The following is an 18,473-nucleotide window of genomic DNA, read 5'->3' as shown; positions in this document are numbered from 1 at the left end:
CATCTCAATGGAGGTAGGCGATGGAGATCCATGCGGCAACAAAGACGCAAGGGATATGGATGTGTTAGAAACCATGGAAGTGCCTGAGAATGGTCACATAGGAATTAGGGCTTCTCCCTCCAAAAAGGTGGTGGGATCAATAGCCCAACTGAAGTGCATCTACACCAATGCACGCAGCATGGGCAACAAACAGGAGGAGCTGGAAGCCATTGTGCAGTTGGAAAACTGACATAGTTCCCATCACAGAAACATGGTGGGATGACTCGCACAACTGGAGTGCTGCACTGGATGGCTATAAACTCTTCAGAAGGGATAGGCAAGGAAGGAGATGTGGTGGGGTAGCTCTATGTTAGGGAATGTTTTGATTGTCTAGAGCTTGATGATGTGATGATAGTGACTATAGGGTTGAGTGTTTATGGGTAAGAATCAGGGGGAAGGCCAACAAGGCAGATATCACGGTGGGAGTCTGTTATAGACCGCCCAACCAGGATGAAGAGGCAGATGAAATATTCTATAAGCAGCTGGGAGAAGTCTCACGATCACTAGCCCTTGTTCTCGTGGGGGACTTCAACCTACCAGATGTCTGCTGGAAATACAATACAGAGGAGAGGAAACAGTCTAGGAGGTTCCTGGAGTGTGTGGAAGATAACTTCCTGATGCAGCTGGTGAGTGAGGCAACTAGGGAAAGCACCCCACTAGACCTGTTGTTTGCAAACAGAAAAGGATTTGTGGGTGATGTGATGGTTGGAGGCCATCTTGGGCACAGTGATCATGAAATGATAGAGTTTTTGATTCTCGGAGAAGTAAGGAGGGGGGTCAGCAGAACTGCTACCTTGGATTTCCGGAGGGCAGACTTTGGCCTGTTTAGGAGACTGGTTGACAGAGGCCCTTGGGAGGCAGTCCTGAAGGGCAAAGGGGTCCAGGAAGGCTGGGCATTCTTTAAAGAAGGAAATCTTAAAGGCATGGGAGCAGGCCGTCCCCATGTGCCGAAAGACGAGCCGGTGGGGAAGACGACCGGCCTGCCTGAACAGACAGCTTTGGCTGGAACTCAGGAAAAACAAAGAGAGTTTATGACCTTTGGAAGAAGGGGCAGGCAACTCAGGAGGACTACAAGGATGTCGTGAGGCTATGCAGGGAGAAAATTAGAAGGGCCAAAGCCCAACTAGAACTTAATCTGGCTGCTGCAGTAAAAGACAATAAAAAATGTTTCTATAAATACATTAACAACAAAGAGAGCCAAGGAGACTCTCCATCCTTTGTTGGATGCGGGGGGGAACATTGTCACCAAGGATAAGGAGAAGGCTGAGGTACTTAATGCCTTTTTTGCCTCAGTCTTTAATAGTCAGACCAGTTGTTCTTGGGATACCCAGCCCCCTGAGCTGGAAGACAGGGATGGGGAGCAGAATGAAGCCCCCATAATCCAAGGGGAAATGGTTAGTGACCTGCTACACCACTTAGACACTCACAAGTCTATGGGGCCGGATGGGATCCTCCCAAGGGTACTGAGGGAGCTGGTGGAAGCACTCACCAAGCCACTTTCAATCCTTTATCAGCAGTCCTGGCTAACCAGGGAGGTCCCAGTTGACTGGAGGTTAGCGAATGTGACGCCCATCTACAGGAAGGGCTGGAAGGAGGATCCAGAGAACTACAGGCCTGTCAGTCTGACCTCGGTGCCGGGGAGGGTTATGGAGCAGATCATCCTGAGTGCCATCACACGACATGTACAGGACAACCAGGGGATCAGGTCCAGCCAGCATGGGTTTATGATAGGCAGGTCCTGCTTGGCTAACCTGATCTCCTTCTATGACAAGGTGACCTGCTTAGTGGATGAAGGAAAGGCTGTGGATGTTGTCTACCTGGACTTTAGTAAAGCCTTTGACACCATTTCCCACAGCATTCTCCTGGAGAAGCTGGCAGCTCATGGCTTGGATGGGAGTACTGTTCATTGGGTAAAAAACTGGCTGGATGGCTGGGCCCAAAGAATTGTGGTGAATAGAGTTAAATCCAGTTGATGGCTGGTCACAAGTGGTGTTCCCCAGGGCTCAGTATTGGGGCCAGTCTTGTTCAATATCTTTATCAATGATCTTGATGAGGAGATCAAGTGAACCCTCAGGAAGTTTGCAGATGACACCAAGTTGGGCAGGAGTGTCAATCTGCTCGAGGGTATGATGGCCCTGCAGACGGACCTGGACAGGCTGGACCGATGGGCCGAGGCCAACTGCATGAGGTTCAACAAGGCCAAGTGCCGGGTCCTGCACTTCATTCACAACAACCCCATGCAACGCTACAGGCTTGGGGAATAGTGGCTGGAAAGCTGCCCAGCGGAAAAAGACCTGGGGGTGTTGGTCGACAGCTGAATGAACATGAGCCAGCAGTGTGCCCAGGTGGCCAAGAAGGCCAACAGCATCCTGGCTTGTATCAGAAACAGTGTGGCCAGCAGGACTAGTGAAGTGATTGTCCCCCTGTACTCAGCACTGGTGAGGCCGCACCTGGAATACTGTGTTTAGTTTTGGGCCCCTCAATACAAGAAGGACATTGAGGTGCTGGAGCGTGTCCAGAGAAGGGCAACGAAGCTGGTGAAGGGTCTGGAGCATGGGTCTTATGAGGAGCGGCTGAGGGAACTGGGGTTGTTTAGCCTGGAGAAGAGGAGGCTGAGGGGAGACCTTATCGCTGTCTACAACTACCTGAAAGGAGGTTGTAGTGAGGTGGGTGTTGGTCTCTTCTCCCAAGTAACAAGTGATAGGACAAGAGGAAACGGCCTCAAGTTGCGTCAGGGGAGGTTTAGATTGGATATTAGGAAAAATTTCTTCATTGAAAGGGTAGTCAAGCACTGGAACAGGCTGCCCAGGGAAGTAGTTGAGTCCCCGTCCCTGGAGGTATTTAAAAGATGTGTAGATGTGGCACTTAGGGATATGGTTTAGTGGTGGACTTGGTAGTGTTAGGTTAATGGTTGGACTTGATCTTAAAGGTCTTTTCCAACCTAAATGATTCTATGATTCTGTGATTCTAAGTAGTTGTTGGAGCACAAACGAGAACCCAGATTATCTCCTACCCAGGTAGATATTATGACCACTGGGCTTCAGAGTCATGCTCACCCTTATTTCTTTCCTCTGACCTAATGACATTTACATCATCTCTGCAATGTGCCAGAGCTCCCATAGGAATGTGCAGTCATGCTCTTACTCCTCCAGATCCTACAATGTTGTATAGGATCCTTGGTGAGTATATATTTTTTCCTGACTGGTTGTTACTGGGGTAAGCAGAATGAACTGGGCTCAGGATATGCCCTAGTTATGTGAGAGATTTAAAAATGATGACTTGTATAAAGCAGGGCTTTACTGCTTCCTCCTCTTCCCAGTATCTCAGCCCTGAACAAAAAAATAAGCACGAACAAAGGGTTTTACTTTGGTGAATTTTGGTGTGTAAATCCTGCTTTCTTGAGAAAGTATCTTACAAAGATGCTAATAAAACCATCCAAACCACTAAGAGGAACAGCAGAGATTTCCATTCCCTTTTTTCAGTGTTTCCTGTTCCCCGATCCTTAGTCAGCACCCTGGGATCCTCCTCCAAGGTATCATGGACTCAGCTCTGGAGAAAGAGCTGTAAAAACCCTGATGCTAAAATACTCTGAATTATAGCTCCCCAGTCCCTCTGATACTGCCTACTTTGCTCTGTAATAGTGGTCTCCTGATGATTCAGTCTGAGAAACCGAACTGAAGTTTGCAATAGCTCCCTCCTGGCCAGTACATTCATATTCCTTTCTCAAGGAAACCAGGGGAGAAGAGAAGATGCTGTAAAGCCAGCTTCTGTAAATCTAGTATGTTCTTGGATCCTATAACACAAACATAGTTTATGTAGCGTTTAAATTTTAATCTGAGACTGCTTTTAAGCAGTACTGAGCTAAGCCTCATGGAGGTGCTGCTGTGCAATGTACAATTGAAACACTGATTCCACCGATGGGATTTTTTAGCCATTTTAGCAGACACATTATTCCATTTTAATTGCTTCAGAAAAGTACCTTTTCCAGGAATCATGAGGGTATTTGAAATCACCCCATTTTTCCACCTATATGACTACCAGAATCACATCACTTAAAACCTCACCTAAGCTTAATATGTTATCAAATGGGCACAGGTTAGCTAAAGTGTATTTAGTCTAATATTTACCTGCAGCCTCGTATTGGAAGCAACAACTAAGCCGTTCCTCAGGATAGAATGCCAGTTTTCAATGTGTGAACCACTGAAAAAAATGAAACAGAATGCGTTAAAATCCACAGTGTAAAATGCAAAATTAAATCAGTAATCCTTTAAAACAATAAATTCCCAGCTGTTAACCTCAAATGCAAAGAACAAAAATATAACATGGCATTTTGGTAAACTTTGATTAATATGAATATATGTACTCACTGAAATGCAAAGGTACTTCCGTAGAGATTTTTAGCAGTTCGGAAATTAGATTCTTTGGCTGGTGGACTGCTGAGAAGTAGGAACTGGTGGGGAGTGTGCATAAACTTCAGTTGCTGTAAAATATAACAGTGTACAAGTGAAAATTAGTTGATTGACACAAAACCATTGTATTTCCATAATGGTAGTTCTTAAGATACCATGCTGTTTCACACAATAAAGTCTTATGAAGAGCAGCTGAGGGAACTGGGATTGTTTAGTCTAGAGAAGAGGAGGCTGAGGGGAGACCTTATCGCTCTCTAACAACTACCTGAAAGGAGGTTGTAGTGAGGTGGGTGTTGGTCTCTTCTCCCAAGTAACAAGTGATAGGATGAGAGGAAATGGCCTCAAGCTGCGCCAGGGGAGGTTTAGGTTGGATATTAGGAAAAATATCTTTACTGAAAGAGTGGTCAAGCACTGGAACAGGCTGCCCAGAGAGGTGGTGGAGTCACCATCCTTGGAAGTGTTCAAAAAACGGGTAGATGTGGCACTTTGGGACATGGTTTAGTAGACATGGTGGTGTTGGGTTGACGGTTGGACTGATGATCTTAGAGGTCCTTTCCAACCTTAATGATTCTATTTTAGGTTTACTTTCATTAAAAAATAATGCAGCCACCAAGCCAGGAAACATGAAATTAATTATTACTCTGCCCTAAATTGGTTTAGTGGTGGACTTGGTAGTGTTAGGTTAATGGTTGGACTGGATGATCTTAAAGGTGTTTTCCAACCTAAGTGGTTCTATGATTCTATGATATGTAGAGATTCACAATGCGAACACCTACCTCTTACTAATCAGCCTAGGCTCTCTTTATAATTGATGGAGAAAATAACCACTGTGCTGATAGTCTATGCTGTGATTCACACCATCCTAAACTGATGTCAAAAATAGCTCAGATGAATCAAACCCTAAAAGTGTTAAATTCTTTCTGCAAACAGGAACGGGAGCTCAACCAGATCAGATGTAGTGAGCTGGGTGCAACGCTATCACTAGAGTGAGACTTAGCAAAATTTAGTCATCTAGGTCCAATGGGACAATTGACAAAATCTCTTATCTAACTCTTTTAAGTACCATTAAGGTTGCAATCACTTCAGTACTCTTCAGCAAAGCTCTGTAGATGTAGAGGTACTCTAGAGATCTAGAGCAAGCTCCGCATATGCCTGCAACAGCGATACCTGCATAAAACACAGTGAGTGCTAATCAGGACCACCTCTCCTGTCAGCTGTATTTAAAAAGAGAAGTGAGAGCTGCTTGTTTGTACCTAAATACCATGTAAGTGCCTACATTAAAAAAATAAAACTCTAGCTCCACAGAAACACATAGCTGAGGTCTTCAGAGGACTTCAGGCTGGGGAAGAGGTAGGGCTTCATCAGCACACACCTCTACATTTCTTACAAGCTTGCATAGGTATCCCAATGTTTGGCATGCTAGATGTTGCAAATATAGCCATCTAACTGTCTTCAGACATCAGATGAGCTGATGTTCAGATCCCACAGTTATATACTCAAGTGAAGAAGCTGGTGTACACTGCTGCAAGTTTCTTCCTTTGAGGATATGCCCATAGGTGGTATTCAGGCACTTAGCTGAATAGTTTATTTCCAGTGGCTAGACTCACTAGTATTAGTTAAAGTTAACTGAACTGAACATTTGCTCTTCCAAAAACCATGTTGCTTACTACGTAAGTGCACAGTGAGTAACACGTGTTTAGGAAATCAGAGGAATGCACTTTTCCATAAGATGTGTAAATTTTTAACTTAAGATCTTAAAGGTCTTTTCCAACCTGAACGATTCTATGATTCTAATATATGATTGCATCTAAATAACTACATGAACTAAGTTGAAATTGGTCTCATTACCATAGTTTTTACCTGAAATCAAACAGTAAAAATGTCCTTCAGTTTATGAAACATATAGAAGTTTCTGAAACATATTTCAGCCTAATATGGCTCTAGTAAAGTAATTAAATTTAACAATTTCATCATGGTATTCTGATCAGAGCTGTCTTTGAATTAAGGTTCAGAACTGAAAGGCTGCAGATTACTATGCTTTTAATCAGAGGCACACATACTCAGAAATGAATCTCAGCACCATCCCTCTAAAATTCTAGAGCTATATTCTTTTTACAGTGTACTCATATGTGGATCTCCTGGTATATCATGTTTGTATGCACTGCTTTTTGTACAATTCTGTATCTAATATTCTATATGGTAACAAAACAGTGACGTTCTCATCCAATCTCAGATGACTACAAGGTAGACACTTGCATTTGAGCTACTCACCTCAAATAGGCTTTTTCTGAGCATTATTCCTTTGACCTATTTTAGATATTCACAACATGATTCTATGAATCATGACCTGAAACTGCCTATTTCTCTCCCCTGTCTATTAATGGAGCCCATGTGATTAATTTGAATGTAGACACCTACATTTGGACAGGAGACTCCCACCTAAAATGATAATGCAAGCCATGAGAAATGAGAAAATAATAAAGAACCCACAGACACTTACCCTATTCACTGGTAGCTTCACAATATGTGATCTATTACTAGAAATAACCCTAAAATAAGAAACAGATGTATTAGACATGATAACCAAACAGAACTTTTCTTCTTAAGCATGTGTTATGAATGGCCACCACAAAGCACCCAGCTGCAGGCCTTTGAACCTATCAGATGGAAGCAGACCAAATCTTGACTAGAAAATCAGATCTGAGGCCATACAAATAAGCTGGAGTCTTTCCAGTGTTTTCAGAGGGCCCAGATGAAGTCCAGAAGCAAATGCAGTTGCAAATGTCAACCCCGACATTAATTCTTAGGGTGAGTTTATACCAAATTAAACTGGTGAAGTGACTATTCATTCGACTTGGTACTTTAATAATTATAATCTCATGTGAGTCAATTTTATACCACTGTAGAAGAGGATGTGCAAGTGGGTCTTGTTTATCCATCTGCTTCTTTATTTCCAAGTAAGGTGCCTAGAAAAGAGTAATTATGTTCTTTATTTCTAGTTGAAATCATAAGGTTAAATTTTATATGTTACATTGCCCGTGATTTCATCTACTAAAACAAATATATGGGACTCATTATTAGGCTTACATCACAGTTTTACTGACATTTAGTGTTGTACAGTTATAAATGTGTTTTGACAACAACAAGAATTAATATAGCAATTATTTTCCCTGGAGTAAAATAATAAACATATAATTAGCATCGAAATGAGTATATTATAGCAAACATTGGTGATCTCAGGGAGAACAGCAGAAGACGTCTATTTATGTTTGGCTCTTGGAATAAGAAATTGGACTGGAACTTCACAAAATTAAGGCTCTCAAAGTTAACTGGTTTATGGTATAAACTGGTAAAGTAAAATACCGTATCAGCTTAAAATCCCTTTGAAAACCTTTCTTGATTTCAATCACAGTGCAAAGCATCCCTTTAAAACTCTTCAGTCCAAGAATTATTTTAACATTAAAAAAAAAGCAAAATGGTGGTTATTTTTCTTTTTAAACGACATTATATTAACAGAAATAGATGATTTTTTAAAATTTTTACAAGATGTTACATTAAATAACAAAAATATCTGAATTTTAATTTTCAGTGTATTTTACTGCTCTCTATACACCTCATTCTTCATTCCAGAATCCCAAAGTACTTTACGAATACATATAGAATAAGATTTATAAACTCTTATGAGGTTACATTTATATAACAGTTGGAAAAGCAAGGTACATGGGAGAGGTTTCAATAATCACTTATAATCAGCTGGGCTGTTTGGGAAAGGAAGTGTAACAATAAACATAAGTATGGCTATCAGATTCTGTCCCACTGTGAATATTGAGAAATTGTATGGTAGTAATCCCAAGAGACCCAACCTTCCAAGTCCCCAAGCATACTTAGCTGATCAAGTGTTTTGTTATAATAGAAATAAAGCTATGTCCTGGCTTTGGCTGGGATAGAGTTAATTTTCTTCCTAGTAGCAGGCATAGTGCTGTGTTTTGGATTTAGGATGAGAAGAATGCTGATAACACACTGATGGTTTAGTTGTTGCTAAGTACTGCTTATGCTAGTCAAGGACTTTTCAGCTTCCCATGCTCTGCCAGGTGCACAAGAAACTGGGAGGGGGCACAGCCAGAATAGTTGATCTAAACTGCCCAAAGGGCCATTCCATACCATATGACATCATGCTCAGTATAGAAACTGGGGGGGGGGTGGCCAGGTGGCAGTGATTGCTGCTTGGGAACTGGCTTGGTATCGGTTGGCGGGTGGTGAGCAATTGCATCGTGCATCACTTGCTTTGTATATTATTATTATTATATTATTACTACTACTATTTTTCTTTATTTCAATTATTAAACTGTTCTTATTTCAACCCAGGAGTTTTCTCACTCTTACTCTTCTGATTCTCTCCCCCATCCCACCGGGGCAGGGGGAGTGAGCGAGTGGCTGCGTGCTGCTTAGTTGCTGGCTAGGGTTAAACCACGATAAGCTATCATTCAGAACACCGTCACAAAATCAATTTATTTTGCTTTGGAAATAAAAGACCCAGTTTGATATTTCCAGAAATACAGCAGTTGGTGATCATCTTGTTACAATGTCCCATTGTGCTGTTTTTATCCCTTATTTAAATTTCAAAAGATCTGAGTTCTACTTCATCACTTTTATTTGACTGCTGTTATGGATACTCTAGGTTTGTTATTTTTAACACACATTTTAATAATATTACAGCTCTATCGGAAAGAGATGATACTATTGACTTCCCCACTCATCATAGGCAAGCAATAAAAACATCTTCCTAGTTCTAGAAATGCTGATTAAGTTATGTAAAGATTTTTAAACTCACCTGCGTCATCTCTCTAATAGAAGTGATACTATCCAATGCTTTCATGACTCGGTCATAATTCTTCTTCTGATATAGCATAAAATAAGCAAATAAATTAAAAGAATATTGGTCTTTGGCTCTACAAAAACCTGAATTCTTTGAGTGTGTATAAAACCCAAGTTAGGACGAATGTTCAGCGAACCAATCCTTTCAAACATTTCTAACCAATAGCTTGCTTCCACCTTACACGCAGACTCTCTCATTCATAGTCCAGGAAAATTCCCTGAAAAAATATTATCATGATAGTTTTTCTTTGAATTTAACTGGAATCCCCAACACACAACAATGTGACTCACTTAAAAAATCAGGTCACTTTTTAAACAAATATTTGTAACTAAACACAGGCTCTGCCAGTTATTAGGACAATATGCTATTAAGTTAAATAATGCAGTGAACAAATAGATTTTAAATAAAATGCTAAATAAGCAGATGTGTTTACTTTGATAACAGCTCTATAAAACTTCACAGGTCCTTCAGTTGTCCCTCTGCCTCACCCTGACCCTTGTCTCCCTTCTGACTGGGAACCGCTACCAGAGCGCTCCACCTTTTCTGAGCACGTGAGCTTAATGGTCCATGCTTCACCAGCTCCACATGCCATGTTGCCTTCAGGAGCCTCATTGTTTCCCATCTTTGGGTCTTGCCAACTTCTGCCCATGGGCTTTCACCTTGCCCATGCTGGCAAGAAGCTGGGAGGAGGTGGTGTGGGCCCTGCCAGCCCAGGGGTTCTCTCCACTCCTCTTCTGGTGTGACCCCTTTTCACATTCCTTCATCTGCTTGAAACCCCCACACTGCCTAGCGGCCAGACTAGCTGTTTCCTCATCAGCCCCTTTCCAAGCACCTCCTGGCAAGTCTTCCTTCCCGCACGCTACAGAACACACTCACCCCTTCCTCTGAGAAAGACCGCCGCTAACCGGCCCTTGTTCAGAAAGTGAAATGCATCACAATGCAGGATGTCCAAAGTTCTCATTTACGCCCTTGAGGATGGCTCAAGTGAGCTGTAATAGTTCACAGCTTCCCTGAGAGGCAGCATTTGCAGCCTGAGGAGCAAGTAGTGCAAACACAATTCTTTACTTCAAAATTTGATGCTTGTACAAAACTCGACTATGTCCAACATTTGATAAAATTAAGTTTAAGGACATAATTGTTTGTAAAGAGAAAATGAGATGACAGCAATAAGCACTTTAAGAATAAAAAGATGGACTGGAAATCCCCCAGTCTACATGGTCTATACCTCCCAAAAGCCATCTTTCTCTTTGTGTCCAATGTGTACATTGAGAGAAAGACACTAAGAATATAAAATTTTGCACTTAGAATTTGTACCCTAAAATAAGTTCTTGGCTTCAACATAACTTTGAATGCAACTTACAGTTTATTCACAAATACCTTCTCAGAGACTATTAAAAAAACTACAAAGTGCTGAAAATAGTCACATGCTTCTGGACTGTATCTCTTACAGTAAAGGAGACTCCTCCAGAAGAAGGCTTTGCTTTGAAATCTAACGCATGACTGAAACCAAGCTATGACATAATGAAATATAACTACTTACCCTGGGGTTAAAGGCCAGCATCTGAGGATCATTAGGATCAACTACAGAAGGATATGGCTCAAAAATGACAACTTTCCTAGGTGACTCTAATGCAGACCGACACATGGATACTAGCAAATCAACTACCTAGGGATAAAGAAAAATATTTATTTAATATATGTACTTTCATATTGTATCATCCAGTCTGCTTTTTTTACACATTACAGTAATACCATATTTCATTGTTATTTATATTACCCAAACCATGTTATCCACAGGACATAGTTTAGGACTGAAATTTTTCCATTGACCTCAAACAGGCCTTGGGTTCAACCCTGTACATTATTCCAGGTGCATAAGTAGGACCAGTATCTGGTCCTAAATGTATTATCATGTCAAATACATTGCTTGCAGGCCTGCTTTCTCTTGTGTACATGTGCTAATTCCTGGATGAAATTAATTCTCTAGGAAAATGAAGTTGTGCTGAATCTGTGTATCTTTGTGCAGTAGATGCCAGTGAAAAATGTTGCTCAGGAAAGAGGAAGGGATTGTGAATCTGTACCACTGCCCGCTGTTCTGAAGATTGTAATCATGGAAACACTAGCAAACATTGCTTCTGCTAAAGCCATAACAGTGCAGTGATTTAACAGTCATTTGCATGGCTCACACTGGGAGATCCTCTTCCTTCCTGTTGTACAAAATTATGACATGTCTTTGAATATCTATGATTTCCAAGATTTCACCGTAAGATCATGCATGTAATGTGTACACAGGCATGTATTCACATATGTGCACATAGGCACATATACAACTTAGCAACGGATTTCTGTATAATTGTTTCAAAATTTGTAACTCAGGTTAAAAAACTACAGCAATCACAAAACAGAGAGAATGCAGCTTTCTAGCAACTGTGAAACCTAAATCCAGCTCATAATGAAATCCAAAGTTGCTACATAAAAACGTAGCTGCAAATTAGCTCATTTCCCCCCAGTTTCTCTGTGCCTTCTGAAAACATTCCTGTGTGAAAACAGACTTTTCAATGAAAGAAAGGAAAAGCTGAGATGAGCCGTACTTAATAGGCATCCCTGGTTCCTCCCGCAGTTCCACACGGATCAGATCTCATCTCACAGCTCAAGCTGTTCTAGAAGTTATTATATATCTGCCATTGTATTTGATCATTTGGAATTAAAAAAAATTGTTGGTCGTTTAGAGAAGCAGAATGAAAATAAGACTCATGATGAAAGGGAAAAGGAACTGCACTGCAGTGAGTCATACTGTTGCCATTCTCCTCCTCTGCTCCTTTAGCATGAACGGACAATTTTCTTCATCAGTTTAAATATAGTCTGTTAGCTCCAGTTAGTAAATATCTCACATATATTGAAAAATGAAGTTATTTAAATAATGATTCCTTCCTCCATGGTGCTCTGATTTCTTTCCAGTTTATAATACCTACAAGTGTGATGAATGTTTCAAAATAGGGCATCTGCATTAGCATTTGCAAAGGAGACCAGGAGTATGCATACACAGCCAGGTCAGGCAACAGGCCTGCAACTGTGTAAATGTATTACCATGAAATTGAGCCTGAGTTTATACACCCTGCTTCTCAGAAGCACTTCTTAGCCTCCAGTTGCAACTCTTCTACTAGGGAAGAGTTGTTTGAGTCCCCAAACCTCTTAATGCAGTGACTCAAAGTTGTCTTGCTTTATGATTTGCACGATGGGACTTTGTCTTAAAATTGGCACAGTTCTTAGAACACTATCCCAAAGCCCTCCTTTAAACCAAATGTTGACTCCTATATTGTTTCTTACCATTATACTAGCATATTGTTCTGACGTGGGGGAAAACATGCATGGATCAGGTTTAATTAAACCCCTGATTTCCACTGAGATCATTGTTTTGAGCTGATGGAATGCAGAGCAACTTAAACTGGGAGGTAAGTCTAATATAAACATTATAATACAAACTTGTGTATGCGTTCCTTGGTAATAGGAAGTGCTGTGGATCTAGCAGATGTCCTTATAGCTGGGCCTGAACTTCTCCTTAACAGTAGATACTGAAGTACATAAGTTAGGATTTCAATATTTTCAAGGAGGACAAGATGACACTTGCTGATGACAATTCTCTCTTATGACATCAGTCTCTCAGACAGTACCTCTCTCTCTCTCCAGAGACTCTCTACAGGAAGTCTGAACTATCAACAAATCTGACATTTAATTTTCAGGCATTTTGACTATGTGACTAAAATAAGGTAAGGTGAGTTCAGGCTTGAAAGCTTTAGAAAGTACAATTAAGAAGGAGCCATCAGAATATTGGGAGTGACAAAATAGGGGTGTATACCTTAGGAAAGAAGCTGAAAGCACAGCAAAAATAACAGGATGTGATTTCTAATAATGGGAACCTATATTTAGGCTCTTTCACTACACAAAATGATTTGGAGGAAGATTCATCTGATGAAATGTGACCAGGTGAATGATCAGCTCAGCCTGGTGGCAGAGCTGAAAGAGAAAGTGGAAAGGTTAAGGAGTATCAGGGAGTGTGAGAGGGAGATAGACTGGTGGAGCCGCACCCTACCGTCTCTGGGGCCAAGGCAGCAGGTGGAGGCCCCACAAGGAGCAGAGGATCCCCTACCCTCTTGCCAGCAAACAGAAGGAGGGGATCCAAGAGATGGGGGGGAATGGAAACAGGTCCCTGCCCGGGGAGGCAGGTGAATCCCCTCCCGGCCTCCCTCACCTTCCCAGTTGCCCTTACACAACAGATATGGGGCTCTGGAAGTTGAGGGCCAGGCAAGTGGGGAGGGAGGTGAAGGTCCATCCAGGGGGTTGCCTAGGGCGAGTCAGTCAGCCCCACGCATTATGACTGCCCCTGTTAAGAAAAAAAGGAGGGTAATTGTCATAGGCGATTCCCTTCTGTGGGGAACAGAGGGCCCAATATGCCAACCTGATCCATCTCACAGGGAAGTCTGCTGCCTTCCTGGGGCCCAGGTTAGAGATGTTACTAGGAAACTCCCTGTTCTGGTACGGCCCTCTGATTATTACCCACTGCTGGTTATGCAGGTTGGCAGTGATGAGGTTGCGGAGAGAAGTCCAAAAGCAATCAAAAGGGACTTCAGGGCACTGGGGCGACTGGTTGAAGGATCGGGAGCACAGGTAGTGTTTTCCTCAGTCCCGTCAATGGCAGGGAAGAATACTGAAAGGAACAGGAAAGCTCAGCTGATTAACAGGTGGCTCAGAGGCTGGTGCCATCAGTGGAATTTGGGGTTTTTCGATCATGGGGAGGTTTACACGGCACCGGGCCTGCTGGTGACAGATGGAGTTCAGTTATCTCCAAAGGGGAAAAGGATCCTCGCCCAGAGTTGGCGGGACTCATTGAGAGGGCTTTAAACTAGGTTTGAAGGGGGAAGGGGATATAACCAGGCTCGCTAGTGAGGAGCCCAGGGGCAGCATGGCAACGCTGGGGGCGAAATCGATAGCCCATCTCAAGTGCATGTACACCAATGCACGCAGCATGGGCAACAAACAGGAGGAGCTGGAAGCCCTTGTGCAGCAGGATGGCTATGACATAGTCGCCATCACAGAAACGTGGTGGGACGACTCTCATGACTGGAGTGCTGCACTGGAGGGCTATAAGCTCTTCAGAAGGGATAGGCAGGGAAGGAGAGGCGGTGGGGTGGCTCTGTATGTTAGGGAGTGTTTTGACTGTACAGCGCTCGACAGTGGTGATGATAAGGTCGAGTGCTTATGGGTAAGGATGAGGGGGAAGGCCAGCAAGGCAGATGTCCTGTTGGGAGTCTGCTATAGACCACCCAACCAGGATGTAGAGATAGATGAAGCATTCTATAAGCGGCTGGCAGAAGTCCCACAATCGCCAGCCCTTGTTCTTGTGGGGGACTTCAACTTGCCGGACATCTGCTGGAAATACAACACAGCAGAGAGGCAACAGTCTAGGAGGTTCCTGAAGTGTGTGGAAGATAACTTTCTGATGCAGCTGGTAAGTGAGCCTACCAGGGGAGGTGCTTTGCTTCACTTGCTGTTTACAAACAGAGAAGGACTCGTGGGAGATGTCGTAGTCGGAGGCCGTCTTGAGCACAGTGATCATGATATAGAGTTTTTGATTCTCGGAGAAATAAGGAGGGGGGTCAGCAGAACGGATACCTTGGAATTCCGGAGGGCAGACATTAGCCTGTTCAGGACGCTGGTTGGGAGAGTCCCTTGGGAGGCAGTCCTGAAGGGCAAAGGGGTCCAGGAAGGCTGGGCCTTCTTCAAGAAGGAAATCTTAAAGGCACAGGAGCAGGCTGTCCCCATGTGCTGAAAGACCAACCGGCGGGGAAGACGACCGGCCTGGCTGAACAGGGAGCTTTTGCTGGGACTCAGGGAAAAAAGGAGAGTTTACCACCTTTGGAAGTAGGGGCAGGCAACTCAGGAAGAATACAGGGATCTTATTAGGTCATGCAGAGAGAAAATTAGAAAGGCAAAAGCCCAGCTAGAACTCCATCTGGCCACTGTTGTAAAAGATAATAAAAAATACTTTTACAAATACATTAACAACAAAAAGAGAGCCAAGGAGGATCTCCATCCTTTGTTGGATGTGCGGGGGGAACATTGTCACCAAGGATGAGGAGAAGGCTGAGGTACTTAATGCCTTCTTTGCCTCAGTCTTTAACATTCAGACCAGTTGTTCTTGGGGTACCCAGCCCCCTGAGCTGGAAGACAGGGACGGGGACCAGAATGAACCCCCCATAATCCAGGAGGAAGCAGTTAATGACCTGCTATGCCACCTGGACACTCACAAGTCTATGGGGCCAGATGGGATCCACCCAAGGGTACTGAGGGAGCTGGTGGAGGAACTTACCAAGCCACTTTCCATCATCTATCAGCAGTCCTGGTTAACAGGGGAGGTCCCAGATGACTGAAGGCTTGCCAATGTGACGCCCATCTACAAGAAGGGCCGGAAGGAGGATCCGGGGAACTACAGGCCTGTCAGCCTGACCTCGGTGCCGGGAAAGATTATGGAGAGGTTCATCTTGAGTGTGCTCAACAGGCATGTGCAGGTCAACCAGGGAATCAGGCCCATCCAGCATGGGATCATGAAAGGCAGGTCCTGCTTGACCAACCTGATCTCCTTCTATGACCGGGTGACCTGCCTAGTGGATGAAGGAAAGGCTGTGGATGTTGTTTACCTGGACCTCAGTAAAGCCTTTGACAACGTGTCCCACAGCATTCTCCTACAGAAGCTGGCGGCTCATGGCTTAGGCAGGTGTACTCTTCGCTGGGTAAAAAACTGGCTGGGTGGCCGAGCCCAGAGAGTAGTGGTGAATGGAGTTCAATCCAGTTGCCTACCGGTCACAAGTGGTGTTCCCCAGGGCTCAGTTTTGGGGCCAGTCTTGTTCAATATCTTTATCAACGATCTGGATGAGGGGATTGAGTGCGCCCTCAGTAAGTTTGCAGATGACACCAAATTGGGCAGGAGTGTCAATCTGCTCAACAGTAGGAAGGATCTGCAGAGGGATCCGGACAGGCTGAATTGATGGGCTGAGGCCAACTATATGAGGTTTAGCAAGGCCAAGTGCACTTGGGTCACAAAAACCCCATGCAACGCTACAGTCTTGGGGAAGAGTGGCTGGAAAGCTGCCTGGCCGAAAAGGACCTGGGGGTGTTGGTTGACAGCAGGCTGAACATGAGCCAGCAGTGTGCCCAGGTGGCCAAGAAGGCCAACAGCATCCTGGCTTGTATCAGGAATAGTGTGGCCAGCAGGGGCAGGGAGGTGATTGTCCCCCTGTACTCGGTGCTGGTGAGGCTGCACCTGGGATACTGTGTCCAGTTTTGGGCCCCTCAATACAAGAAGGACATTAAGGTACTGGAGCATGTCCAGAGAAGGGCAACGAAGCTGGTGAAGGGTCTGGAGCACAGGCCTTATGAGGAGCAGCTGAGGGAACTGGGGTTGTTTAGCCTGGAGAAGAGGAGGCTGAGGGGAGACCTTATCGCTCTCTAACAACTACCTGAAAGGAGGTAGTAGTGAGGTGGGTGTTGGTCTCTTCTCCCAAGTAACAAGTGATAGGATGAGAGGAAATGGCCTCAAGCTGCGCCAGGGGAGGTTTAGGTTGGATATTAGGAAAAATATCTTTACTGAAAGAGTGGTCAAGCACTGGAACAGGCTGCCCAGAGAGGTGGTGGAGTCACCATCCTTGGAAGTGTTCAAAAAACGGGTAGATGTGGCACTTTGGGACATGGTTTAGTAGACATGGTGGTGTTGGGTTGACGGTTGGACTGATGATCTTAGAGGTCCTTTCCAACCTTAATGATTCTATTCTAGGTTTACTTTCATTAAAAAATAATGCAGCCACCAAGCCAGGAAACATGAAATTAATTATTACTCTGCCCTAAATTGGTTTAGTGGTGGACTTGGTAGTGTTAGGTTAATGGTTGGACTGGATGATCTTAAAGGTGTTTTCCAACCTAAGTGGTTCTATGATTCTATGATATGTAGAGATTCACAATGCGAACACCTACCTCTTACTAATCAGCCTAGGCTCTCTTTATAATTGATGGAGAAAATAACCACTGTGCTGATAGTCTATGCTGTGATTCACACCATCCTAAACTGATGTCAAAAATAGCTCAGATGAATCAAACCCTAAAAGTGTTAAATTCTTTCTGCAAACAGGAACGGGAGCTCAACCAGATCAGATGTAGTGAGCTGGGTGCAACGCTATCACTAGAGTGAGACTTAGCAAAATTTAGTCATCTAGGTCCAATGGGACAATTGACAAAATCTCTTATCTAACTCTTTTAAGTACCATTAAGGTTGCAATCACTTCAGTACTCTTCAGCAAAGCTCTGTAGATGTAGAGGTACTCTAGAGATCTAGAGCAAGCTCCGCATATGCCTGCAACAGCGATACCTGCATAAAACACAGTGAGTGCTAATCAGGACCACCTCTCCTGTCAGCTGTATTTAAAAAGAGAAGTGAGAGCTGCTTGTTTGTACCTAAATACCATGTAAGTGCCTACATTAAAAAAATAAAACTCTAGCTCCACAGAAACACATAGCTGAGGTCTTCAGAGGACTTCAGGCTGGGGAAGAGGTAGGGCTTCATCAGCACACACCTCTACATTTCTTACAAGCTTGCATAGGTATCCCAATGTTTGGCATGCTAGATGTTGCAAATATAGCCATCTAACTGTCTTCAGACATCAGATGAGCTGATGTTCAGATCCCACAGTTATATACTCAAGTGAAGAAGCTGGTGTACACTGCTGCAAGTTTCTTCCTTTGAGGATATGCCCATAGGTGGTATTCAGGCACTTAGCTGAATAGTTTATTTCCAGTGGCTAGACTCACTAGTATTAGTTAAAGTTAACTGAACTGAACATTTGCTCTTCCAAAAACCATGTTGCTTACTACGTAAGTGCACAGTGAGTAACACGTGTTTAGGAAATCAGAGGAATGCACTTTTCCATAAGATGTGTAAATTTTTAACTTAAGATCTTAAAAAGGTCTTAAACATAAGATCTTTTAATGTTTTAATTTACTGAAATCCTGTAACTATTGTAATCTAAGTTAAATGGTGATTTGGAAACATGGTTTAAAATTCTTTATTTTAAGGCACATATAAAATTATGAAAGAAAACAAT

The 18,473-nt window shown here is 43.3% G+C and overlaps 1 protein-coding gene across 2 annotated transcripts in view; it reads right to left on the bottom strand.

The window, feature by feature from the left end:
• Nucleotides 1-18,473, bottom strand: part of LOC142596459 (protein mono-ADP-ribosyltransferase PARP8-like) — a 173,497-nt gene that overhangs the window by 10,436 nt on the left and 144,588 nt on the right. The window contains exons 16-21 of one of the 2 annotated variants that reach the window (XM_075725567.1): nt 10,865-10,990; nt 9,280-9,345; nt 7,347-7,414; nt 6,949-6,997; nt 4,407-4,519; nt 4,167-4,239 (exon numbers count right to left, since the gene is read on the bottom strand). In XM_075725567.1, coding sequence (XP_075581682.1) covers nt 4,167-4,239; nt 4,407-4,519; nt 6,949-6,997; nt 7,347-7,414; nt 9,280-9,345; nt 10,865-10,990 — 495 coding nt within the window. The remainder of the gene's footprint in view (nt 1-4,166; nt 4,240-4,406; nt 4,520-6,948; nt 6,998-7,346; nt 7,415-9,279; nt 9,346-10,864; nt 10,991-18,473) is intronic. The other variant, XM_075725566.1, reaches the window with a different exon arrangement.

This window comes from Pelecanus crispus, chromosome W (genome assembly GCF_030463565.1).
Source record: "Pelecanus crispus isolate bPelCri1 chromosome W, bPelCri1.pri, whole genome shotgun sequence".
NCBI classification, from domain to species: domain Eukaryota; kingdom Metazoa; phylum Chordata; class Aves; order Pelecaniformes; family Pelecanidae; genus Pelecanus; species Pelecanus crispus.
This window is presented reverse-complemented; position numbering and strand designations above follow the sequence as displayed.